Below are 25,558 nucleotides of genomic sequence, written 5' to 3'. Positions count from 1 at the left end.
GACAGAGGCTCTGAGGCGGGATGAGCTTGGCACAGGTGAGGGACAGCAAGTGTGGCCAGTGCACGGTGACCCAGGGGAAAAGAGGTCAGAGACCTCAGGGAGCCCTGTGGGCCAGGCAAGGTGCTAGGGCTTTATTCTAAGTGCAGCGGGAAGTCACAAAGGGGCTGTCCCATTTTCCAAAGCTCTAGCAGAGGCTGTACGGGGCCAAGAACAGCAGAGCCAGCATAGGCAGGCAGCAGCCCAGTGAGGCCGAGGCCGTGGCACCACTGCAGACCAGGGGCTTGGACCCGTGTGGCCAGGGGCTGGGATCAGATTCAGGATCTGCTGTCTGGGGGAGGCAGGCTGGCTGGGCTGAGGAGCTGGACATGAGGCAAGGGAACAAGAGGGCTAGTAACATGTGTGCAGAGACAAGGGGAGCCCCACACACGTGATGAAGAAAGAGAGACAGGAAGCTGTCGAAGCCGCTTCCTTGGCTGAAGCTGACCCGGCACTTCTCAGGTGGGAGAGGAAAACCATGTCCACTGTAGCCTGCTGCTCCCTGAATGTCCCTCCCGCTGCTGCTCCCACCCCGGACGGCTGGGACCTCCATTGACTGTTGCCCTGAAAGCCTGGGCTCAGGAATCCTGCGTTTTCCCAAGAGAGAGGCAGGCACGGGTGGAGTCTCTGGCTGTCAGGTGTCCTGAGAGTTGTTCAGAACAAGAACGGGGCCGGGCGTGGTAGCTCGCACCTGTAATCCCAGCACTTTGGGAGGCTGAGGCAGGCGGATCACCTGAGGTCAGGAGTTCGAGACCAGCCTGGCCAACATGGTGAAACCCCCATCAATACTAAAAATACAAAAATTAGCTGGGCATGGTGGCGGGGGCCTGTAATCCCAACTACTCGGGAAGCTGAGGCAAGAGAATCACTTGAACCCAGGAGGCAGAGATTGCAGTGAGCTGAGATCGTGCCACTGCACTCCAGCCTGGGCGACCGAGTGAGACTCCATCTCAGAAAAAAAAAAAGAAAGAAAAGAAAAAGAACAAGAACGGGTGCTGGCGGGAGGCCATGGTGAGAAAGGGCCCTCTGAAAATGGGCCAGGGTGTTTGGGATGCAGGTGCTCACCTCATTTGCCTTCTGTGCAAAGGACAGAGGGGATGGTGGGCCTGGTGAATCCAGCCTGTGAGTAGGCAGGCTCATGGTTAACCAGTGAGGTTTACAATCAAGGAGCAAACTGGTTTATTTTGTGTGGTAACAGCAGTTCCCCTGGCTCCCAGAGCACAGAGCAACATACTCTGTGATCCATTACTGATGTCTGCCACAGGCACAGGAGGGCAGAGTGTCACTGTCTAACCATCCCTGGTCTAGTGTCGCCTCCAGGGGATGGGACCATTGTAGAATACAACAGTGAGGGGGGTGGTGGGCTGACCTAGGAGAGCCAGAGAAAGGCATTCGTTCAACCATCTCCTAGCCTTGAAGGTATTGCCAAAATGAACCACAGGATATTTACTTGAGACGCACAGAAATTTTCTCTGCCGGAAGGCAGAGAAAAGACCACCTATTTTCTTATCTCTTTTTTTTTTTAAGACAGGGTCTCACTCTGTCACCCAAGCTGGAGTACAGTGGCACAATCATAGCTCACTGCAGCCTTGACCTCTGAGGCCCAAGCGATCTTCCCATCTCAGCCAAGTAGCTGGGACCATAGGCATGTGCCACCACGTCCAGCTTTTTTTTTTTTCTTTTGTAGAGACGAGATCACCTTATGTGCCCAGGCTGGTCTCAAACTCCTGGGCCCAAATGATCCTCTGCCTTGGCCTCCCAAATTGCTGGGATTACAGGTGTGGGCCACCATGCCCAGGCTTTTTTTTTTTTTTTCTAAGAGACAAGGTCTCACTTTATTGCCTGCAGTGGGGCAATCATAGCTCACTGCAGCCTCAACCTCCTGGGCTCAAGCCATCCTCCCACCTCAGCCTCCTGAGTAGCTGGGACTATAGGTGCATCCCTAAAGCAGGTTGCTTTTTTCTTTATAAGCCCTTTAGAGGAAGTGCCCCCACAGTGAGGACTGGGCCTCACACAGCTGAGGGTCCCTGTTTTGCTGCGGGAGCCTCCACACCACCCCCTCAGGCCAGCCTCCTTGGCTCCCTGCTGGTCCTCTAATTCGCCAGGCTCGTGTCCCACTCCCAGCCCTTGTCCTTGCTGTTTTCTATGCCTGGGTGGGTATGACCCAGGTTCCACCCCCGAGTCTTTATTTTCTAGGTTGCAGCTCAAATGTCAGAATTCCAGAGCAGCCTTGCCTGACCTCTCCCTCCTAACGAGGCCCCCACCCTGCCGTGCTCTTCTCTTCATTTCCCCACAGGACGTTTCTCAGCCCACACTGACCCCGCTTTGTACTCATGTGTATGTCAGGGTCTGGGGTTTTGTCCAGTTCACGGTGTGTCCCCAGGATGTAGGACAGTGCCTGGCACAGGGAGCACGCTCTATTGATGCTTGATGAGTAAACAAAAGTCACTCACCCCCGTGGGCCTCAGTTTCCTCATCCGCCTAATGAGGAGAAAGTCCTCAATCTCAGGACTGTTCATGGGGTTCCACGGATGATGTCAGGACCATGATTACTACGGTTACGACACCAGCAGACAGAATGTTTCCTAGACTCTGCTCCAAACGTCTTATATGAATTAGCACATTTATTCTTCACACTACTCCTAGAAAGTTTTACTATTATCACCCTCCTTTTCCAGACAGGGAAACTGAGGTCCTAAAAAGTCTAGTCATTTGTCCAAGGTCACTCAGCCAAGAAGTGGGCAAGTCAGGATTCAAGCCCAGAGCTGGGCGCAGAGGCTCACACCTGCGGTCTCAGCTACTCGGGAGGCAGAATCAGGAGGATTGTTTGAGGCCAGAAGCTCAAGACCAGTTTGGGCAATATAGTGAGGCCCCAGCTCAACAAAAAACTTTTTAAAATAACTAGCCAGCCATGGTGGTAAATGCCTATAGTCCCAGCTAATCAGGAGGCTGGGTCAGGAGGATCACTTGAGCCCAGGAGGTCAAGGCTGCAGTGAGCTGTGATAGCACCACCACACTCCAGCCTGGGCGACAGGGCTACACCCTGTCTCTGAAAAAATAATATTAATAATAATTTAAATATATGTAATCCCAGCACTTTGGGAGGCCAAGGAGGGCAGACCACTTGAGGTCAGGAGTTCAAGACCAGCCTGGCCAACATGATGAAACCCCATCTCTCCTAAAAAAATACAAAAATATTAGCCAGGCATGGTGGTGGGCACCTGTAATCCCAGCTACTTGGAAGGCAGGAGATTCGCTTGAACCCGGGAGGCAGAGGTTGCAGTGAGCTGAGATCGCACCACTGCACTCCAGCCTGGGCAACAGGGCGAGACTCTGTCTCAAAAAATTAAAGAAAAAAACCTTTTTTAATAAAAATTAAAAGGATTCAAGTTTAGCCTGCCTGGTTCTGGAGCCCAAGATCCCAGCCACTCTGCGGTCTGCGGCTCCAGGAGAAGCCCAGGTGTGGGCAGGGGAGGACGCCAGGGGAGCTCAGGCAGGTCTCAGTGTCCTCATCTATGATATGCCGAGGTGCCACGATGGGATCGTCTCCTCTGGGTCATTGTGAGAATGAAATGAACGGGGCTGTGTCTGAGAGCCTGGCTGGCTCACAGCGGTGCTTGGGAAGCGTCCCCGTATCTCAAAGACAAGCCTCATCCTCTTCCCTGCCCTGCAAGAGGCCCAGGCAGATAGCTCCTGGTGTCCCCTCCTTAGCCCCCAGTCCCCTGAGACCCCTGGGGAGGTGCCTTGGTCATGAGCAGCCACAATCGGGGCCAGGGCAATGGGCGGGGGGGACAGATGTTCATGTCTGTCCCTTACCGGCCACCCAGCAACTCTAGCCACTGCCCTCCCCTGCCCTGGCCCTCCTTGGGAGACGCTGAGCCTTCTCATGGTCCCCAGAAGACTCCTTGCTGCCCACTCATTCATCCCTCATTCAAATATTCACACTGGAGGCTGGGCACGGTGGCCCACGTCTGTAATCCCAGCATTTTGGGAGGCCAAGGCTTGAGCCCAGGAGTTCGAGACCAGCCTGGCCAACATGGCAAAAGCCCGTCTCTACAAATAGAAAAATTAGCCAGGTGTCAGGTGGATGTCTGTTGTTCCAGCTACTTGAGAGGCTAAGGCAGGGGAATCACTGTAATTGAGCTGAGATGGCACCACCGTACTCCAGCCTGAGCAACAGAGCAGAGAAACTCTGCCTCAAGAAAAAAATAATAATAATATATATATATATATATACCCACACACACACACATACACACAAACACACACACATATATACACACATGTATGTATATATATACACACACATATATACACACATATATACACACGTATGTATATATACACACACGTACGTATATATACACACACGTATGTATATATACACACATATATGTATATACACACACACATATATACACACACACACATATATATACACACACACACATATATACACACACACACATATATGTATGTATATACACACACACACATATTTACCCTGGAGGCAAGAGCTCAGCTTCTGGAGTCTCGATGCCTTGGTTCATCCCAACCCTGCCACCTCCCAACTGGACTTTCTCTGAGCCTCAGTTTCCTCATCTGCCACATGGAATAATGAGCTCTGTTAACCCCCAGTACTGCTCCCAGAAGTCAATGGCAGGCCGCGTGCAGTGGCTCACTCCTGTAATCCCAGCACTTTGGGAGGCCGAGGTGGGTGGATCACTTGAGGTCAGGAGCTCGAGACCAGCCTGGCCAACATGGTGAAACCCCATCTCTACTAAAAATATAAAAATTAGCGAGGCATGGTGGCACACACCTGTAATCCCAGCTACTTGGGAGGCGGAGACAAGAGAATCGCTTGAACCCGGGAGGCGGAGGTTGCAGTGAGCTGAGATCATGCCACTGCACTCTAGCCTGGGTGGCAGAGTGAGACTCCAACTCAGAAAAAAAAACCAAACAAACATGGATTTGAAGCACCAAGGGCGATGCCTGTTGGAGGCCAAGCACCCACCGTGGCCAGGCCCTAGGGACACGCCATGGACAAGGCCAAGCTAGCCGGCCCTCAGAGTCCCGATGGGATGCAGAGAGGGGCAAAATGCTTACCTGCTGCCTGGTACGTCATCGGCTGTCCCAGGGAGGCACAGGGCAGTGGGAACCCTGACAGGGGCCTGGGGGGTTTCAGTGGGGGAGGGGGAGGGGCGAGGAGGTAACAGCCCAGCAGGCATAGGGAGCAGCCTGGGCAAACATCAGGAAGTCCCCGAGACAAAGGTGAGTTCAAGGAACAAACAGCAGTTCAGGCTGGCCAGAGGGTAAACGCAAAGGCCAACAGGCAGAGGATGCCAGACTGCAGGGGTCAGCAGGGCCAGACTGAACCAGGCCTCGTAAGCACATAACCGTGTCAAGGGTGAGGACTTCGCCCTGAGGTCGGGGGGGTGGCAGACGCCTGGCATGGTCAGGTTTTTGTTCAGCAAAGACCCCTCTGGCTGGTGTGTGCAAAGGCAGGGAGAAGATGTACGGATGGGGAATCTAGGGAGGCTTCATGGAGGAGGCGACTTGGGCTGAGCCTCGGGAGGGGCAGAGTTCAGATGGCCCAGGAAGGAAGGCGGGCATTCCAGGAAGCAGAGCCACAGGGGTGAAGACCTAGAAGGAGGGTGTTTCTAGGGCACTCCCCTGGGGAAGTACAGAAGTGGAAAGTGAGGGCGGAAACTCAGTCCCAGGATGGGGCACCTCCCGGCAAGGGGTCAGCAGAGCCAGGCGGGCCAGCATAGCCCTGCCCCATCTGCAGCTTGGACTTGAGGCAGGGAGGTGTAGGGAGTGGCCCTGGAGGCTCCTGGGGGTGCCCGGCCCTGCCAGACTTGACTGGAAAATCTCCAAGCTCACTGCCTCATGTCCCTACGCGCCACCCCTGCAGCTCAGCCACCTTACATGGTGAGCCTCCTGTCTGCTCCACATTCCACAAAGACGGACAATACACCGCCCTCCTCCCCCAGGCCCAGCCCTGGCACTGCCCATCCATTACAGGCCCCACTGATCCCTCACTGCCGCTTTTCCACTTGCTCCATGACGTACGGCCTCGGAATCCTTATCATGGCCCTCCAGGCAGCTACGACAGATTGATTAGAGCTGGCATCCAAGAGCAAACCCATTTGCCATCCCTGATCCAATCGAATCGATCATTTTATAGAAGGGGCGACGGAGCCCCAGCGAGGGGAAAGGACCTCTCAAGGTCATAGAAGGACTTTCTTATCCAAACCCTTCTCTTTGGTGAGCAGGGCCTGGAATCAACCCTTCAGGCCTTGGTGGTCCCTAAAGATGCAACTCAAAGCAAGGACCACCAACAAACACCCCAGCGCCATCCCCAACTGAGTTCCACTGAAGCCAAGTCAGTCCTGCAAGGACAAGGGCCACTGAACAAAGGCTGTCTGGACCCCATGCTCAGGGGCCCCTCCACGTGCCCCTGTCCTGGGCAGCTGGACTGCTGTCCCCATCAACCCACAGCCCACAAAGCCCACAGCCCCAGCCCCTCCGTGGTTTGAGAAAAAGCAGCTACTTACCACTGCTGGACCTCCTTCTCGGTAACTGCAAGAGAAAACAGAAAAGCAGGCTTTTAGCTCAGGGAAGGTGCCTCGGGAGATGGGCAGACATTCGCTGGGGGGCCTCCCCTCCAGCCCTCCCCTCCCCACGGCCATGTCCCTGGGCACCGGCCTGCTCTGGATGAGAAAATACTCCCTTGGTGAGCAGTCCTAGCCAGGGGCTCTGCACCCACCACCCCAGCAGGGGACACTGGCCCCACCCCTTCCTGGTGCCCACGTGCTGCCTGCCACTGCCACTGCTGGGAGAGCCCCCAGGAACGCCCTGTGGCACTCAAGGGTTCGCTTCTCCCACAGCCCTTGCTCCCAGGCCAACATCTAAGACTTACTCTTTCCCATCTCTCAATCCCTGGGTTCAGGATGTCAGGGAAGGCCCTGGCTTCCCCAGGCACTCGGCTGCCCCACCTATGTTGGGGGGCTGGGCTGAAAAGGGACAGCTCTCAGCAGAAGGGTGGACCACCTTCCCTGTTGGCCTGTCCCTGCAGCCCCTCTCCGTGGTCAGCCCGAGCTCTTTCACTGGCAAGACATGAACAGAGCCGTGAAGCAAAAGCTGAAAGAGGCCACAGAGAGCGGCTGAGCCTGGAGCCAAGCCCACATACCCATTCTTTACTGAGCCATGAAACAAACAAAAATGCTTTTTCTGAAAAGTATAGAATCGTTTCAAGTTGGAACCAAATAAATGTTCTCTCTAAAGTCACCCAACAAGAACATCAAACCACCACCAAGGCCACCCTTGCTCCCTGCCTGTGTGAGCACGGGACAGCTCCTCCTGCACTCCCTGCCTTGGGCGCCTCATCCGTAAAGTGGGCATTGTATTATCAGCACCTGCCACACAGACCTGTCGTGGGGACTCACTCATAAAGGCATGGAAGCTACTGGATCCCCAAGGATGCCAGACACCTGGAAAGGTCAGGCCTGGTGTCAAAGAATGCAATTTTCCAAGAGAAAGTTTTGGCAAAGGGTATGGGGTAGGGCCCTCAAATGTGCTCAATACTGGCTTGTGGAATGAATGAATGAATGAATGAATGAGCACATGAACAGGCAGGAAAGGGTGTCACGTGGAGGTCAGATGAGTAAAGGAAGTGGAATCTATTCCCAGGGAAGTGGGAAGGAAGCCCAAAGAGGTGTCTCTGAATTGTTTGTGCCTGACCAGACTTGAGGAAGCCGCTTTTCAAAAACCACTCAAAGCAAGCTCGCGACAGCTGCCAAATACCAAGAGCCTGCCGCAACCCCGAATCTGCGCCCAGGGCGGGCCTCTGTGCTTTGGCTCAACGGCTCTTATGACAGCATGGAGGGAGGATGGCGCGACTCTGCCCTGGCTCCAAATGTGGAAACTGAGGCACAAAGTGGCAAGGCAAGGGTCTGACCTTAGGTCTGTGGCTCAGAACCAGGCAGCCAGATTCCTGGGCAGGCTGGATGCCTCCACCCCCGTGCTGGTCAGCACTCTCTTCCCACAAGCCCAAATCAGAGATGGAGGAAGAGACCTGTCTGCAAGCAGGCCTCAGATAAAAAGAGAAGAGGCAGGCTGGGCGCGGTGGCTCACGCCTGTAATCCCAGCGCTTTGGGAGGCCGAGGCGGGCAGATCACAAGGTCAGGAGATCAAGACCATCCTGATTAAAGCGGTGAAACCCTGTCTCTACTAAAAATACAAAAAATTAGCCGGGCATGGTGGCACGCTCCTGTAGTCCTAGCTACTCTAGAGGCTGAGGCAGGAGAATCGCTTGAACCCGGGAGGCGAAGGTTGCAGTGAGCCAAGATCGCGCCATTGCACTCCAGCCTGGGTGACAGAGCGAGACCGTGTCTCAGAAAAAGAGAGAGAGAGAGAAGGCAACAGCGGCAGATGCCAGTTACCCAGAAACACCGGGCCTCGAGTCAAAGCAAGCAATTTTCTGAGATGAAGTTTTGGCGAAGGGTATGGGGCAGGAAGGGGTTCAGGATTCGGCATGGGGCTGGAGAGGGAATGTGTCCTTGGTTTGACCCAAGCTGGCTGCCTGGGCCTGCCCCCCATACCCGCTGTGATGGCAGCTGGGGCTGTGGGGCGGATGCTGAAAGCCCAAACCTGGAGACACAGGCGACCCATCACAGTACCGCCAGGAACTCAGGGCCACACGTGCTAAAGCCACACCAGGCCACCTGGGTTCAAATCCGGCCCCACAGGGCACTGTGTGTCCTTGGGCAAATTGCTTCCCCTGTCTGAGCCTCAGTTTTCTCATCTGTGAAATGGGATTGTTGGGAAAATTGAAGTGCTTGCCGCTCCTCAGCTTCACAAAAACCCCACAGGGAGGTGTGACCCCGTTTTCCCAATGAGGAATTGAAGTTCCGACGGGTCTGCTTATTTGTCTGGGATCACCTGAGGTCCCTTTGCCAGGAAACAGCAGAGCCAGGACGGTGCCCCCAGAGATCACAATGGAGGCCCAATTGGGTACAACTCCTTGAGTCTGCATGACCTTGTATGACCTTGGCAAGGGGTGGCAGCATTCGACACAAACAGCAGGAGCTGGGTGGCATGGCCACTGTCTCAGGCAGGCCTCACAGTGCCAGAGCGGGGCTTCCCTGGACCCCCAGCTCAGAAGTCCCACTCTCCCTTGACACCCCCCACCATGTCTCCCAGCAGCCCTCCCCCAGGGCTCTGCCTCAGTCTCCACGTCCTTCCTCACCCCCAACTACACTCCCAGGATGAGGCAGGAAGGTGGGAGAAGGGCACATGACTAGGGCTCCCCCCATTGGAAAGGTCCCCCCACGGAACCCTGGGTGATCAGCAGGCGGCCGGGCCCCAAGGAACCGGAGCTAGGGTGGGGGAGATAAGCCCTGCCCATGCTTTAAGCAGTGAATTAACCTTTAGGAAACAGTTGAGGCTGGCAGGTGTCCCCTGGCACCCAGCCAGGGCCCAGCAATCCTAACTGCTTCACTGCCTGGGGCCTTGGAGGGTGCTTTTTTTTTTTTTTTTTTTTCTGGAGACAAAGTCTTGCTCTGTCACCCAGGCTGGAGTGCAGTGGCACAATCTTGGCTCACTGCAACCTCCGCCTCCCGGGTTCAAGTGATCCTCGTGTACCTCAGCTTCCCAAGCAGCTGGAACTACAGGCACACACCACCACGGCCAGCTCATTTTTGTATTTTTAGTAGAGACAGGGTTTCACATGTTGGCCAGGCTGGTCTCAAGCTCCTGATCTCAAGTGATCCATCTGTCTTGGCCTCCCAAAGTGCTGAGATTATAGGCGTGAGCCACCACGGCCAGCCGTGGAGGGTCTTGAAGGACAGCAGGCAGGACCCACATCTCTGGGGTCCTGGCCACCTGTCCCCAGCCCTCTCACCAGCCAGGGAGCTCTGGCACGGGTCAGGCTGTCCTTTGTCCAAACCCCAGCCCCCTGCTGAGCAGCTACCACCCCAACCTGGAGAGGAGGTTGAGCCAGAGGGGGCGACTGGAGGAACGTGCCCATCCTCAGCCTGGGTTTGCCCATCACCAAGGCCTGTGTTCTCAACCATTTTTCTGGGTTCCCGAAGCTCAACTCTTCCAAGATCACCTTCGAGATCTTTCTCTGTCCAGGGTGCAGTGATTCACTCAGGATTTTTCTTGAAATCATCTCAATTTGCTTTTACTTACCTGCTTAATCTAGCTTCAGCCTAAGCAATAATATCCATAAAGTTACCAGTGACTGTGCTGGTCATACCTTTTCTAATACACTATAAAAAAATAACATTCAAATAAAAAGCCACCGTCCTTGATCAAACCTGCCCTGCCTTCGATCATGAAACAGCCCAATATCATGTACCCCTTAATTTGATGCAGTGGAAGGGCACGTTATCCATGGAGGTCTCCCGCCAAAAGTAATTAACCTGAGTCTAACCACAAGGACACAATTAGACAAACCCAGGCTGTGGGACATTCTACAAGACCAGGACACTTCAAGTCAGGGCCAGGAAAGGCAAAGCAAGTCAGAGGATTGTTCCAGAAAAGAGTCTAAACAGACGAGGCAACCAAATGTAACTCGAGATGCCTGGATCGGGTCCAGATCAGCAGGAAAAAACAGTTATCATGGCTGTCACTGGGCCAGCTGGGAAGCCACCGCACTGTGGACTGGCAATTAGGTGCTGCCATGGGGATGAGGTGGGGGTGGTAACAGCATTGAGGCTAATGCCCTTTTTCTTTTTCTTTTTTTTTTTTGTTTGTTTTTTTTTTTTTGAGAAGGAGTCTCCCTCTGTCACCCAGGCTAGAGTGCAATGGTTGATCTCGGCTCACTGCAACCTCCGCCTCCAGGGTTCAAGCAATTCTCCTGCCTCAGCCTCCCGAGTAGCTAAGATTACAGGCACCTGCTACCACGCCTGGCTAATTTTTGTATTTTCGGTAGAGACGGGGTTTCACCATGCTAGCCAGGCTGGTCCTGAACTCCTGACCTCAAGTGTTCCATCCGCCTCAGCCTCCCAATGTGCTGGGGTTACAGGCATGAGACACTGCGTCCGGCTTCGAAGATGTGCCCTGAGCTCTTCAGGGGTGAGGGTCAGGATGCCTGCGGCCTCTTGTGACACGGTTTAGAAATATACACACTCACGTATGTAGAAAGAGAGGGGACAGATGTAACAGAGCCGGGGACTCGAGGACAAAGAGGCGTCCCTGCACCACCACATCAATGTTCCTCTTGATTTTTCAAAATAAAAAGTTGAGGGAAATGTTTGTCCTCTTCACCCACAACCACTGTGCCTGCCTCCCCTCCCCACTGCACAACGCCAGGAGGGCTGGGGGGTCCTGCCCAAGGTCCTGTGCCCCCAGCACTTCCGACCAAGACAGGCACTGGGAGGGAGGGAGATGCGGGACAATTTGGGGGTTCAGCTTCCCTTTGCCTCAGCCTCCACCCAGATGCCAGAGTGACCTTCCCAGGCTCTGGCTCCCAGCCCGGCCAATTTCCCCCTCCACCCAGAGCCTCCAACCACATGTGAAATTAACAGGGCCTCCGCCTCGGCCTCCCTGGGGGGGTCTGGGCTCCGGGCTCTGGGCTCAGGGCTCAGGGTTCAGGGCAGGGTAGGAACGCAGGCAGTCCTTGCACAGCTTGTTCCCTGGGTCCCTGGCCCGCATCCTGACCCCACTGGAGTTTCTCTGACTGTTCCAGCCTCCAGGCCTTTGTGATCTGCCCGGAACACTTCCTCACCTTACCCATTCCACCCAGGGAACCCCTATTCATCTTTCAAAGCCTAGCTGGGCCCGAACGCGGTGGCTCATGCCTGTAATCCCAACACTTTGGGAGGCCAAGGTGGGCGGATTACTCAAGGCCAGGAGTTCGAGACCAGCCTGGCCAACATGGTGAAACCCTGTCTCTACTAAAAACACAAAAATTAGTTGGGTATGGTGGTGCATGCCTATAATCCCAGCTACTAGGGAGGCTGAAGCATGAGAATTGCTGGAACCCAGGAGGCAGAGGTTGTAGTGAGCTGAGATCACCACTGCACTCCAGCCTGGGTGACAGAGACTATCTCAAAAAAAAAAAAAAAAAAAAGCCCAGCTGGGATGCCCTTCTTCTAGGAGGCCCTCCTGACCCTGCCTTGGCCCCTCGAGAAGCCCCCTTCACATGAGTTGTCTTTCCACGGGTTCCACAACAGAGGGCCAACAGGGGTCTGACCAAGGGGGCACAGGCTGGGCTTGGGGGGTGGGCAGTGGTGAAGTAGAGTGGTCCAGAGAGGGCCTTGGCCAGCCCAGCGAGCACTTCAGGCCAGGGCTCCCTCTGATCTGTGGTCTTGGATGAGTGACCCGGCATCTCTAGCCTTGGTTTGCTCATCTGCAAAATGGGACTCAGGCATCCAGCAGGAAGAGGAGGGACTTGTGCTCAGCCCAGCGTCCAGCACCCAGCAAGTGCGAGATAGAAGCACTTCTTCCCCTCGTCTGCCTAGCTGGACGCTAAGCCCGCAGAGGCCGGGGCACTTCTCCTGGCCCATCCTAGCGTCACCCTCAGAGCCTGGCCCAGCACCCTGCACACAGGGGACAGAGAATAACCCCTGCTGATTCCTCCTTCGTCATCCAGCCACTGGGCTGGGTTTAGAACACATCCTCAAACGTGTTTCTCATGTATTGACCTTCACAATTTCATCTGGCTTTGGCCAGTTTTTAAAATGAGCTGTCTCTCTCCATCACACTCTGCCTCCAGGCCTGCAGGCCCAGGCTCGTACCAAAACCAGGATTTAAAACTGGCAATGGGCCATGCTCTCCATGGGGCCAGACGGTGGGAAGCTCTGGGGTGTCATCCTGTCAGGGCCACTTGAAGGCTGGGTGATTCCAAACAAGTTTCTTAACCCCTCTGAACCTCCAAGTCCTCACCTGTAGGATGGGGTATAAACTCCTACCAGGCAGAGCCATTGTCAAGGTTGTTGAGGAGTGGATGGAGAAGTCAGAGCCGGCACAGGGCCCTGGGAGGCGGGGGCTGGGCATCCACTCTACTCCCCTTCACTGACCCCCCGAGGGCCAGGGCTGCAGAAGGGGAGGGCAGCTGCAGGCTCAGAGCAGAGAGTGGGTCCTAGCCTTCGCCCCACCCCCAGGCTCACAGACTCCAGGCTCATACCCCACAGCCAGGAAGCACCTGCAGTGCCCACAGCCTCCTTTCCACCCCAGCAGCGCTCCTGAGGTCCCCAGCTCCCCTACTCCAGCTCCTCCTCCCTTCCACACAGCTCTTGTCTGCCAGGAATGGACATGAGAGCCAGTCCCAGGAGCCCAGGAGGATGTTAAGTCTGATTTTGATTTCCCTAAAGCAAAACACCTCTCTCCTGATTGAAGCTCAGTTCAAACATGGTGGGAGCAAAAGGCAGGGGCTGGCAGCCCCCTCCCGGCGCTGGCTTCAGCTAGAGGCATGGAGGGCAGACGACCAGCCAATCCAGCCTCTTCTGCCGTCCCTCCTGGGGTGGACCTGGCCCTGGATCCATCTCCAGGGATGAGGGCTGCCCGAGTGTCTCTGTACCTGGCCCCAGCCCTCCACCACAGCTGAAGGAAAACCACACCCGCAAGGGGGCTTTGGGTTTGAGCAGCAAAAGAACAGAAGGTGGGGCCTTTGGGCCTGGCCACGAGTGACCCGTCTTACTAAATCAGACAGTCCCCTCGGTCCTGACACCTTTGATCACTGACTGTCCTCCTTCCAGAAGCACAGCTGGCCTCAGAAGCTCCTCCCAGGCCCACGCCTCTCCTGTACTCAATCTCCCAGCACCAGGGCTCCTCCAAGCGCCCAGCTCACACGCTCTCTGGGGGCGGCTCTGCTCCCTGCGCCCCTCACTCCCAGCCTCCTCCCAGCTGGCCCCTCCTGCAGCTCAGCCCCCCATCCAAGCTCCTCACCAATGACCCAGGGGCCCCTCAGGCTCCACGTGGCCCAAAGGGATCCCCTGGGCCTCCTCCCAGGTCCCCATCCTGGGAGATCTCCCTACAGGCAGTCCTGCACCAACTGTAGACAAGTCCCATCCAACCTGGCTGCCTCAAAAATACGAGAACGCCCCCACTGTCCAGGGCTGGCTGGACGTCGCCCCCACACCACCCCAGCTGCTGTGCCGGCCTCTTCTCAGCCCCACCCCATCCCACTCTCCCATCCACTCCCCACCTGCAGCTGCCAGCATCCCTAATGTGGTCACATCCCTCCCCTCCTAGAACCCTCCTCCAGAGCCTCAGTGAGTCTCCAGCCTCTCCAGCCTCACCCCTGCCCCTCCTCACAGTGCCCTGCAGCTGTGTTCTCCCTGCAGTACCTGAGAAGCCCCCTCGGTACCATCTCCTGAGAATAGGGTGCTCTGCCCCAAGCCCTCCCTGGGCAGCAACAGCACAGCTAAGTCAGAGAGCGGAGGGAGTGCACCACTGGCCGCACACACCCTCCTGCCCCCCAGCCGGGCCCACCAGAGGCTGTTCCTCATAGCGAAGATGGTGGTGGTCTCTTGTGGGACCTGGACTCCAGGGATCTGCCACTCCCTTGCTGTGTGACCGGTTTTTTCCCCAGTTTGGGCTTCAGTTTCCCCATCTGTGAAAGGGGACATTACTGGCTGTGCCAACCATGGAATGCTGCACACTGGGAGGTGGGGAGGACAGAAAAGAGAGGGAAACACCTGTGGGTTCCCACCGGGGTCCTGCTACACTCGAGGGCTGGGAAGCAGCCACCTGCTGCTCCAATCCTCCAGGTGCCCCAAGCACACAAGGCCTCAGATCACTCCCCCCACCCGCTGCAGCACCAGCTCCCGGGGGTCACAGCACCTCCCTGGAGTCACACGGCAGCGTCAGGTGATTTCAGAAGGCCCCGGGGATATATGCTGGTGTTCCTGGATGGGCAGGGAGCCCTGGCTGCCCACCTTTGCTCCTGACCCAATGCGTGAACGTGGCCACGCACCCTCCCCTCTCTGTCCCACGAAAGAGGTCAACTCCTGAGACCTCCAAGCCCCCCAGCTCCCACGCTCCACAAAGTGACCTTCAGGCAACAAGTAAATGAGGGGCTGGAGCGCCTCATTTCCCATGGACGACAGGCCCCGTGTCCAGGAAGAGCAGCCCCCGAGAGGGCTGGAGTGAGGACAGGAAGGTGGGCACAGGCTCTGGGCCAGACCACGTGGCCAGGCCCCAGACTCATTAACCCTCGACCTTGGACAAGGGCGGCAGCCTCTTCTCTAAAATGGAGTGCTCAGCGGCGCTGCCTCCAAGCTCAGAGTAACGTGACAGCAGACGCAGGAGCTGCCTGGCACGAGGCAGTCAGCATGATCATCACTGCTGTTGTACTTATTACTCGATGCCCCTGCCAGGGTAAGAAGAGAGACCACTCCCCACTCCCAATCCCATACCCGTCTGCCACCACTGCCTGGCTAAAGGGCAGCTGGGCCCCAGCACCGGGCCTGAGCTGCCCCAGAAAGGAGGCCTGGCCTGCTGCCCAGAGCTCTCGGGCACTCCTGGCTGAGCAAAGCCGCTGCAGGAGCCCCTCGCCCTGACCCACTCGCCGCGCATTCCCCAGTCCTTCTGCCCTCCAGCTCCCCATCGCATGTCCCCACTGTGGGAGTGGTGACCCAGCCTCCTTGGCAGTCACTGTCTCCACCCCAGTTCACCGAGCGCCAGCCAGGACTGGTCCAGCACTGGGCTGGGGCACACAGCGGTCGGCAGGAAAGGTGGGCGGGCCCTGTCTGCTCTGCTCGCTGCCCCTTCCAAGCAGGCCGCCCGCCAGGGCCATCAGACCGCTATGCGCAACGGTGAGCAGCTGTGATGGCCGCTGTCGCCATCGGGTGCTGACTGAGGTCTGCCCGGCACCAGCCTGCACCCTCATTTCATCAGAGTCTCACACAGCCCAGGGGGCCATGGGCTGTTGCTGTGTCTGTCTCAGGATGAGGCACCTGGGCTCATCGGGGGAGCCTCATGCCCACGGCCATCCAGCTGACCAGGCTCTGACTACCCCCCACCAGCCCCCATCTCCCTTCCTTACATCCCCACGGCTGCCTCGCCTCCACGTAAGAGAGGCCAGAGCCTCTGGGCTGGCAGGAGGAAGGCTGAGCACTCGAGTGGCGGGTATTTCACCTGTTGGGGGATCTCCCGGCCTGTCTTCAGGAATGGCGAATAGACGGTGAGTCCCCGGCCCGGGAGGGCAGACTCAGACCAGGACCAGGTGACCTTCAGCCCCAGCTCCCGGGAGCTGCTCTTCACTGCTCTGCACCCGGGCCTGGCTCCTCTGCCCGAGGCCCCCTAAAGCCAGGCTCTCGGCTTGGGACACACAGTCCAGCAGGGATCACCCAGGGCCTTTGCACAGATGGGTCTACCTACTATCCAGTCGCCACGTGGCCTGGGTCAGCATGCTCCCTGCCCCGCTGTCAGGGGCCAACGAGAGGATACAGGTCACAAGCACCGAGCCCAGCACATGGTGGGCACCCTGGAGATGCTATGCTGATGAGGAGTCATGGGGTCTGAATAAAATTCAGAGGGCCAGGCCTTGGGGCGGACGCCAAGATGGGAAGCTGTTGCCGCTCCCGCAGAGAGTGGAGCCAGGCGAGAGGCCGCTTAGAGCTGCTCAGATTCAAAATCAAAGCCCCGTTTCCCTCTCAGTCCCTCGGGATCCTCCCCAAGGCCCCGTGCCGACAGGCGGGGGTCCCTGCCAGCCCACTTCCAAGAAACTGCGGTTTCACAGAGAGGCAAAGCACTCGACCAAGATCACGCAGTCAGGGGTGGAGGAGTGGAGATGGAGGCCAGGTTCATCGACTCCAGAGTCCGGGCTCAGGAAGGCTTTAGCTGGGAGATATCATCCCCAAGGGTGATCCTGCCCACCTCCCGCACGCTCTCAGAGTTACTGAATCTTTGGCATCTCTGACGCCCCAACAAAGTGCCGTCGTTACTGGCAGGCAAAGGTCCTCAGTATCTGCTGATCTGTTAACTTGCTTTGACCAGCTGAGTGACCCAGATCAAGTCGCACTGACATAGGTTCAAATCCCGGCTCTACCACGTTCCAGCTGTGTGACATTGGACAAGTCGGTTAACCTCTCTGAGCCTTGGTTTTCTCATCAGAAAACTAAGGGCGATAAAACTTACCATAGTTACATACGTAGAGAAAAGATGGAAAGAAACCAGTTGAAAATGTACACAGTGGCCTCAGAGAAGCTGTATGAGAAATGGTTTTGTTCCATCTCTGTGAGTGCCTGCTTTTGTCCGATTTTGACCTTCCCCAATGGCTGGGTGCTCCATGGGGCAGGATCTATGTCTGCCTAAGTTGTAGCCAAATGGTAGCATCTGGCACGTAGTGGGTGCTCAGTGTACGTGTGTCCTCACAGAATGCATGTTCTTGTTTTAGGTGGGTAAGTTGGAAAGTAGACAGGGCCACTTTTATTTTCTAAAACCCAAAGTTATTCCTGGCTAGTAAAGGAACTTGTTCCAATGACCATACACATTCTCTCTCTCTCTCTCTCTCTCTCTCTCTTTTGCATAAACATACAAGAACTGCCCCCTGGCTCAAGCCATCTTTCCTGCCAGACTCAGCTCAGAATCTTCCAAAAAGAAGTGAGCCACATCTTCTGCCTCTTTGGGGCCTTCGAGACCTTGGGAATATATATATATATGTTTTTTGTTTTTTGTTTGTTTGTCTTTTGAGACGGAGTCTATCTTCTAGCTCTGTCGCCCAGGCTGGAGTGCAGCAGCACAATCTCAGGTCACTGCAACCTCCACCTTCTGGGTTCAAGCAGGTTCAAGTAATTCTCCTGCCTCAGCCTCCTGAGTAGCTGGGATTACAGGCATGCGCCACCACACCCGGCTAATTTTTGTATTTTTAGTAGAGACGGGGTTTCACCGTGTTGACTAGGCTAGTCTCAAACTACTGACCTCAAGTGATCCGCCCACCTCGGCCTCTCAAAGTCCTGGGATTACAGGCGTGAGCCACCGTGGCCGGCCAAGACCCTGGGAAAATCTTGTGTGTCTGGAGTTTTCTCAAGATTCCTGGTGGGGACCCTCTCAAACATTTCAGAGCCAACCCTGGCACTCAGGGATTCGGATCAATCCCATTCCACAAGCATTTCCCAAACACTGCCAAGGTCAGACATTGTGGAAAGCACTGAGGCAACTGACCTACTCAATAGAAAGGGTCTTTGTCTTAACTGACTCATTCTTTAGCCCCTGTGTGACCCTGGGCAACTAAATTCACCTCGCTGAGCCTCAGTTTCCTTAGCTGTAAAATGGGAATAGTGGTGGTCACAATAGCTTTCTTGCAGGGTGGTTAAAGGAACAAACAGGATTATCACCCTTTCCTTCATCCAGCAATTAATTTCTGAGCAGTCTCAATGGATCAGAACCTGAGCCAGCCGCCAGGGACACAGCAATGACCTAGACACAGTTTCCTGTCCTCTGAGTCCCTGATACAACAGGGGAGACACACCCTGTTAGCACACACCCACACAGCTATCTGTGTAAGAAAGGAAAGCTCAGCTGAGCCCAGTGGCTCATGCCTGTAATCCCAGCACTTTGGGAGACCAAGAAGGGTGGATCACCAGAGGTCAGGAGTTTGAGAGCAGCCTGGCCAACATGGCAAAACCCCGTGTCTATTAGAAATACAAAAATAAGCTAGGCATGGTGGCAGACACCTGTAATCTCAGCTACTCGAGAGGCTGAGACAGGAGAATCGCTTGAACCCGGGAGGCAGAATTTGCAGCAAGCCAAGATTGCACCACTGCACTCCAGCCTGGGCAGCAAAGCAAGACGCCCCCCCGTCTCAAAAAAAAAAAAAAAAAAAAAAAAAGGAAAGAGGCCAGGCACGGTGGCTCATGCCTGTAATCCCAGCCCTTTGGGAGGCCAAGGAGGGCAGACCACCAGAGATCAGGAGTTTGAGACCAGCCTGGCCAACATGGAGAAACCCTATCTCTACTAAAAATATAAAATTAGGGCATGGTGGCACATGCCTGTAATCCCAGCTACTCGGGAGGCTGAGGCAGGAGAATCACTTGAACCCGGGAGGCAGAGGTTGCAGTGAGCCGAGATCGAGCCATTGCACTCCAGCCTGGGCAACAAGAGCGAAACCCCGTTTCAAAAAAAAAAAAAAAGGGAAGTTCAGGGTCAACGAAAATGTGAAGCAGGAACCCAACCTAGCCTAGGGGGTCAGGCATGCTCCCCGAGGAAAGGGCTGATGTGCAGGCCTTAGCCAGGCAAAGAGGAAGAAGCAGCGCTTTCCAGAATAGGCTGCAGGTCCAAGGCTCAGAGGCCATCCAGAGCCTGGTGAGTTCAGGAACCGCAAGAAGCCACATCACACTGGAACAAAACCTTATCCAGAGGCAGCGTGGCGTGGTCCAGGCAGAGAGAACACAGCAAGTATCCCAAAATGTTAACAATTGCCACTATTATTAATACAGGTGTCACAGCACCCAAAGACAAGGCCAGATGGCCAGGGCCAATAACGGGGACACCCTGCAGGGGCAGGGACTGCAAGAAGCCGAGCAGGCCGCCACCCCCATCCCCCCACTTTGGATCATGTGGCATCTGCCTACCCCACCCTAGTCCCCACATTCCTGCTTCAGTCCTGGCCCTCCAGGGACCCCCACCCCAGCCCCAGGAGGGGGTGGGAGACACAGAGCTGGCATCCACCACAGCTCAGGCAGAAACCAAATTGTTCACAGAAGCCACACGGTCACACCTAATGTCACAGCCAGTAGAGCAGGGAGCCCTCTGGATGGAAGCGCTGTGAGGCTCCCAAGATGGAGCAGAGGCGAGAGGTCAAGAGACACCCCAGGGAAGGTGCAAGGCCCTCCACACCGGGATAGATGGAGATGGCAGTGGCAGGGACGCAGAGACTGGGCGAGGGCGGCACCAGGGGTGGAACCAGCGTCGGCCACCGCCAGCACCTCGCCTCCCAGAATGCTGTGGATCTGCTCCTAAAACACCGAGGTCTGGCCCCTGAGCTGCACCAGGGCAGAACGGCTCCTGCAGGGACCACAGGAGGTTTTAGGGCATGTGTTCCAGGGCGACTGGCTGGGAGGGTTGGCGAGGGCTGCTGCTGGACCCAGGCAGAGGCAGCCCTGGCCAGCAGCAGGCAGCAGCCCTGACTCCGGCTCTGGCCCTTTAAGAGCGGAGGCTGGCGGCTCGGCCCTGACCTGCCCTCCTGGAGGAGGCACAGAGTGACTCATCAGGGTCCTTGTCACGGTGCTCAGAGAGCAGGAAGACCCGGGGATGGCAGCGACGGGGCACAGAGAGGCACAGACACGGACCCATCAGCCTGGCCGGAGCTCGCTGGAGGCCGGACCCTGACCTTGACTTGGATGCCTGCCGGTGCCTCCCTGGGCAAGGCCCCCCGTCTCCCAGGTGTGCCCTGTGGCCTCACATTGCTCCCCTGCTTTCCGAGACACTCCTCCTAGCGGAGCCCTTGCCCTGCTGGGTCAGCCAACAGCTCTGAGGGGCCAACCCACTGCCCGCGCCCCCGCCCCACCCCGCCTCGCCAGGTACCTCCTAAAGCAGGGGCCATCAGCAACCCCACTCCACAACCAGGAAACTGCAGCTTGGAGAGGCCAAGAGACTTCCGCGGATCGGCTTCTGGCCACATAAGCTCACCTCTGAGCTGCCCGATCACTCGTCAGTGCCCCTCATGCTTGGAGCCAGGCTGAGCACAGCACAGGCCCTCCTGCCATCACGGCCCTCCTGCCACCAGTGCCCTCACAGCCACAGGCCCTCTATGCTGCAGTCACCATGCAATTTCACGTCCCCAGAGTTGCCAAACCTTGACACCTCCTTGGGACCCTCTCAGGGCTTCCATCCAGAGGGCTCCCTGCTCTACTGGCTGTGACATTAGGTGTGACTGTGTGGCTTCTGTGACCAATTTGGCTTCTGCCTGAACTGTGATGGAGACCAGCTCTGTGTCTCCCACCCCTTCCTGGGGCTGGGGGTTGGGGAGCCCTGGAAGGTGAGGACTGACCTGGAACATGCTGTTCCTGCTGCCTGAAGCACTTCATCGTCCCCCACACAAACCCTCCCCGCAAACTTCTCATCTCCCTCAAGCAGTACTATCAAATTCAGCAAACAAAAATACAGATACCCTGTTAAATTCAAATGTCAGATAAACAGCAAATTATTTTTTAGTTATGTCTGGCAACCCTAGCCCCGGGCCTCAACTACAATATTATCTCCTCCAGGAAGCCCTCCCAGATGCACCCCAGACCAGGGAGATTCCCAGTCCATTGTGCAAAGCCCTGTCTTGACGCTTATCCCGGCCTGACATCTGCCTCCCCGCCAAACTGTGAATGCCAGCAGGGCCAGAAATCCAGCCAGCCAGCCTGCCCTGTGTCCCCAGCATCCGCAGGGCCTAACATGAGGCAGCTGTTCCATAAACACTCTCTAAATCAAGGAGTGAGGGCTGGCAAGGTGGCCCAGGAACCCCTTTGGCCACACAGGACCCAGGGCCTCCCCTCTTCTCCCTGCTGGCCGGGCCACTTTCCCTGAGATGCACCTAGATCTCTTCTCAAGGCCGTCCCCAGCTCCAAAGAACTTGAGCTGGGGAATCACGGCCGGGGCACCTAGGCAGGCTCTGCTCAGCGATTTTGACAGCTGCTCTTCATTTTAATTGAGATCATGTTCCGCTCAGGCGCAGCAAAGGCCTCATCACAGGAAGCCTGAAGACAATAATGGCCCCGCAAGGCTGTGTGGGCTGCTGGGTGCGCAGGGAGTGGTGGGGCCACTGGCCGAGGGGCAGGAACCCGGCCAGTGCAGGCTTTGAGCTCTCGAGCTCCTCCTCCCAGCACACACACCATATATTTTTGAACAGAAGGAAAGCATTCGCTGTTTCCCCCACAGTGCCAAAAATAGCCCCAGCTCCTGCCTTTGAACAGGAATCTTTCGGTTCCTACAAAGAGGCAGGAGCAGGGCCGGGAGGAGGGGCCTTGCTGGCTGGCTGGCGGCTTGGACCCCTCCTCAACTCCCCAGCCCCAGCAGGTGAGAGGGGTCTGGGGTCCTCACGAGGCCTGGCCAGCTGGGGCCCAGCCTCCCCACACCCCACTTCCCAGGATCCCCCAGCCATGGACGAAAACCCCCCTCCCCCAGCCCAGAAGGTAGGAGAGGGCTGGACAGAAACAGAAAGCAAAGCCCAAGATGGATAAGAAGGAACTTCGTTCATTCATTGGCTTGCTCGTTTATGTACTTGTTTTCTCATTCATTCCAACAATACGCGCAGGCTCTGTTCTAGGAGCGGGGGCTACTCCGGCAGCCACGCAACGAGACGCAGTCATGCAATAAGATGCAGGCGGTCCTCACAGCTCCCAGCTGAATCAAGGGGGGTGGTGAAGCATGTCGTCACCACCAGGACTGAGGAGGAGGCCAGGCCCAGGGACACCGCCCCCTGGAAGTAGCCGCTGGGCTTTGATGTGAGTGTGGATGAGGATGGGTCCCACCCATGGCCAGTGGGAGGAGGCAGAGGGCTGGGTCCGATGAAAAGGTGCCTGCCTCTGGGATGGCCAGGTGCAGTGGCTCACACCTGCAACTCCAGCACTTTTTTTTTTTTTTTTTTTTTTTTTGAGACGGAGTCTCGGAGTCTCATTCTGTCACCCAGGCTGGACTGCAGTGGCGCAATCTCAGCTCATTGAATCCCAGCACTTTGGGAGGCTGAGGCAAGGCAGATCAAGGTCAGGAGATCAAGACCACCCTGGCCGACATGGCGAAACCCTGTCTCTACTAAAATAAAAAATAAAAAATTAGCCAGGCATGGTGGCGCACGCCTGTAATACCAGCTACTCGGGAGGCTGAGGCAAGAGAATCACTTGAACCTGGGAGGCAGACGTTGCAGTGAGCCGAGATTGCGCCATTGCACTCCAGCCTGGGTGACAGAGCGAGACTCTGTCTCAAAACAAAAAAAAGAAAAAGAAAAAAAGAAAGAAAAGGTGCCTCTGAGCTGCCCTAGCACGCTGCATGGCTCTCTCATCCAACCTAGCAAAAAGTCTGCAAGAGGCATTGTCTTCCTGTTTTATAGGTGAAGGCACGAGGATGCAGCAGGAGGGATTAAAAGCCTGGGATGTGCCGTGCCAGGCCCTGTCACCAATGTCTTCGCATGAATCCCATCCACAATCCTGGGAGGCATCTGCCCATTTCACAGATGAAGTCTGAGGGCTCGGTGGGAAAGGCCAGACCAAGGTCCCAGAACTAACGAGTACAGGAGATGGGATTTGAATCCAGGCCTGTGGGTCCCTGAGAGGAGCCCCGGACACCAGACCACCAGAAAAGCCATCTTGGCTCAGCATCCCTCTCCCAGTTCTGCAGAGATTCAGAGAAGAAGTGGTCACAGGGCTAGAAGTGGAGAGCAAAGGATTTGAACCCAGCTCTGTTTGGTTCCAAGTCTAGGGCTCTTTCTGTTTCCCATAGCAGAAGAAAGAAAAGAAAAAAGGCCGGGCACGGTGGCTCACGCCTGTAATCCCAGCACTTTGGGAGGCCGAGGCAGGCAGATAATGAGGTCAGGAAATCGAGACCATCCTGTGTAACATGGTGAAACCCCGTCTCTGCTAAAAAACACAAAAAATTAGCCAGGTGTGGTGGCAGGCGCCTGTAGTCCCAGCTACTCGGGAGGCTGAGGCAGGAGAATGGCGTGAACCTGGGAGGCAGAGCTTGCAGTGAGCCAAGATTGTGCCACCGCGCTCCAGCCTGGGTGGCAGAGCGAGATTCTCTCTCAAAAAAAAAAAAAAGAAAGAAAAGAAGGAGGGAAGGAAAAAGGAAAGGAGAAAATAAAAGGAAGGAAGGAAAAGAGAGAGAAAGAAGGAAGGGAGAGAAAGAAAGGAAGGAAGAAAAGAGAAAGAAAGAAAAGAAAGAAAGAAAGAAAGAAAGAAAGAAAGAAAGAAAGAAAGAAAGAAAAAGGAAAGAAAGAAAGAAAAAGGAAGGAAGGAAGGATGGAAGGAAGGAAGAAAGAAAGAAAGAAAAAGAAAGAAAGGCCACTTTCCATGCCCAAAGGCCAGGGCTGTGGGGGAGTCGGGGTGGCCATGGCCCCACGGCTGGGGAGAGAGAAAGGCACGCTGAACCCACTTCCCTGCTGAAAACTCGAGCCTGAAATAAAAAGGCAGAGTGCTATTTCTGCCTTGGGTTAAACATTCCTCAAAGCCACATTCCTCCCGCCCTCCCCCTGCTCCCCTGCCAGGGAATCCAGAGCACAGCGGCCTGGACGCCTCACCAGCTTCCTGGGGCCCCTTCGGTGGCTCAGAAGTGCCAAAGCCAGCAGCTGCCCTGCACCCCCTCCTGGGCAAGGAGCTCCTCCCCCCAGCCGCATGGTCAGGGCACCCGGAGCTGAGAAATGGTGATATCGCATCTCACAGAGAGTGGAACAGATGGGGAGACTGCGGCCCTGAGAGGGGCAGCTAGAGGCCACAGCAAGCCAGGCTGGAACCAGTACCCAACTCTCAACTCCCTGGCTGTCCCCCTTCCCCGACAGACTGCAGGTCAGGAGCACAGGCAGGTCCTGTCCTGGTCACCGGGGAGAGCAAACCACAGCACTGCAGGGAAAAACTCTTCGGAAAGATCCCAGCCTTCTGCAGAGGCGAGGACACCCTGGGCCACACACCCCACGGACACCAAAGCCCACAAGATGTGGCCCAGACCTCAAGGAGCTAAAAGTCACGGGGGTCCCCTTGGCCACCATGCCCCCAAAACCCACACTGCACCCGTGAGGACTTGGTCTCTTTCTCTGTCGGACAGATACCTCCGAAGGCACCTGGGCTGAGCCAGGCACAGGACAGGGCAGGATGGCCAGGGGCACTCGGTCCTCACCACCTTGTCGTGACAAGGCTTCCCAGGAGCAGGGGTGGTGCCAGCACCATAAGATGGGGGTACGTTGCTCCTGAGTTCCCAGGGCGGGAGGATGACCATTGAGATCAGCCCAGCACCCACACACGGTCAGCACCTGCTGAGCCTCCACTAGGGTGGTTAGAGGCTGAGGAAGCCTTTGGGGCCAGGGCACAGCGGCGCCACACACTCCTATCAGCGCCTCTCCTCCTGCCGCCTTTCCACAAGGCCTCAGCTCTGCCTCCTTCCTGGAGGAAGCCAAGGCGGAGGCTGCCCCAAATCCCCTGCAGGAGGCAGAAGCTCTGGAACTGGAGGGAAGGATCCTATCCACCACCAACCTCACACCTAGCCCAGGAGTCCGGTATCCCTGGCCAGTGTCTGATGCTCCAGCAGCGGCTTGGATGCTCCCAGGGATGGGGCGCTCCCTCCCCTTGGCAGGGAACTCTAAGGTTTTGAGGCTCACAGAGACGGTGGGAGGCGGGTGCCTGGTGGGAACGGCGTAGCTCTGGCAACATAAAGATCTAAGCCTGAACCCCGATTGGCCATCGACTGGCTGGCTGGGGGGACTTGGGCGTGTCCCTGAACTTGCCTGGGCCTCCCTTTCTTCATCTGTAAAATGGGTATAAGAGTCCCTACTCCCAGGGCTTTGGGGAGAGGGCAGCACTCAGCACTTCTGGCCCCGAGTGCCCACTGGATAAACGGTGGTCGTCATTGCTGTCATCTCCCCCAACCACAATACTCC

The 25,558-nt window shown here is 56.2% G+C and overlaps 1 protein-coding gene across 1 annotated transcript in view; it reads right to left on the bottom strand.

Moving 5' to 3' along the window:
• Positions 1 to 25,558, bottom strand: part of NCS1 (neuronal calcium sensor 1) — a 65,266-nt gene that overhangs the window by 29,834 nt on the left and 9,874 nt on the right. Inside the window, exon 2 of the mRNA XM_030818032.1 lies at positions 6,594 to 6,618. Within this exon, the coding sequence (XP_030673892.1) occupies positions 6,594 to 6,618 (25 nt within the window). The remainder of the gene's footprint in view (positions 1 to 6,593; positions 6,619 to 25,558) is intronic.

The sequence above is a fragment of the Nomascus leucogenys genome, chromosome 8 (genome assembly GCF_006542625.1).
Source record: "Nomascus leucogenys isolate Asia chromosome 8, Asia_NLE_v1, whole genome shotgun sequence".
NCBI classification, from domain to species: Eukaryota; Metazoa; Chordata; class Mammalia; order Primates; family Hylobatidae; genus Nomascus; species Nomascus leucogenys.
The sequence above is the reverse complement of the archived record's forward strand: the minus strand, read 5'-3'. Positions and strand labels throughout refer to the sequence as shown.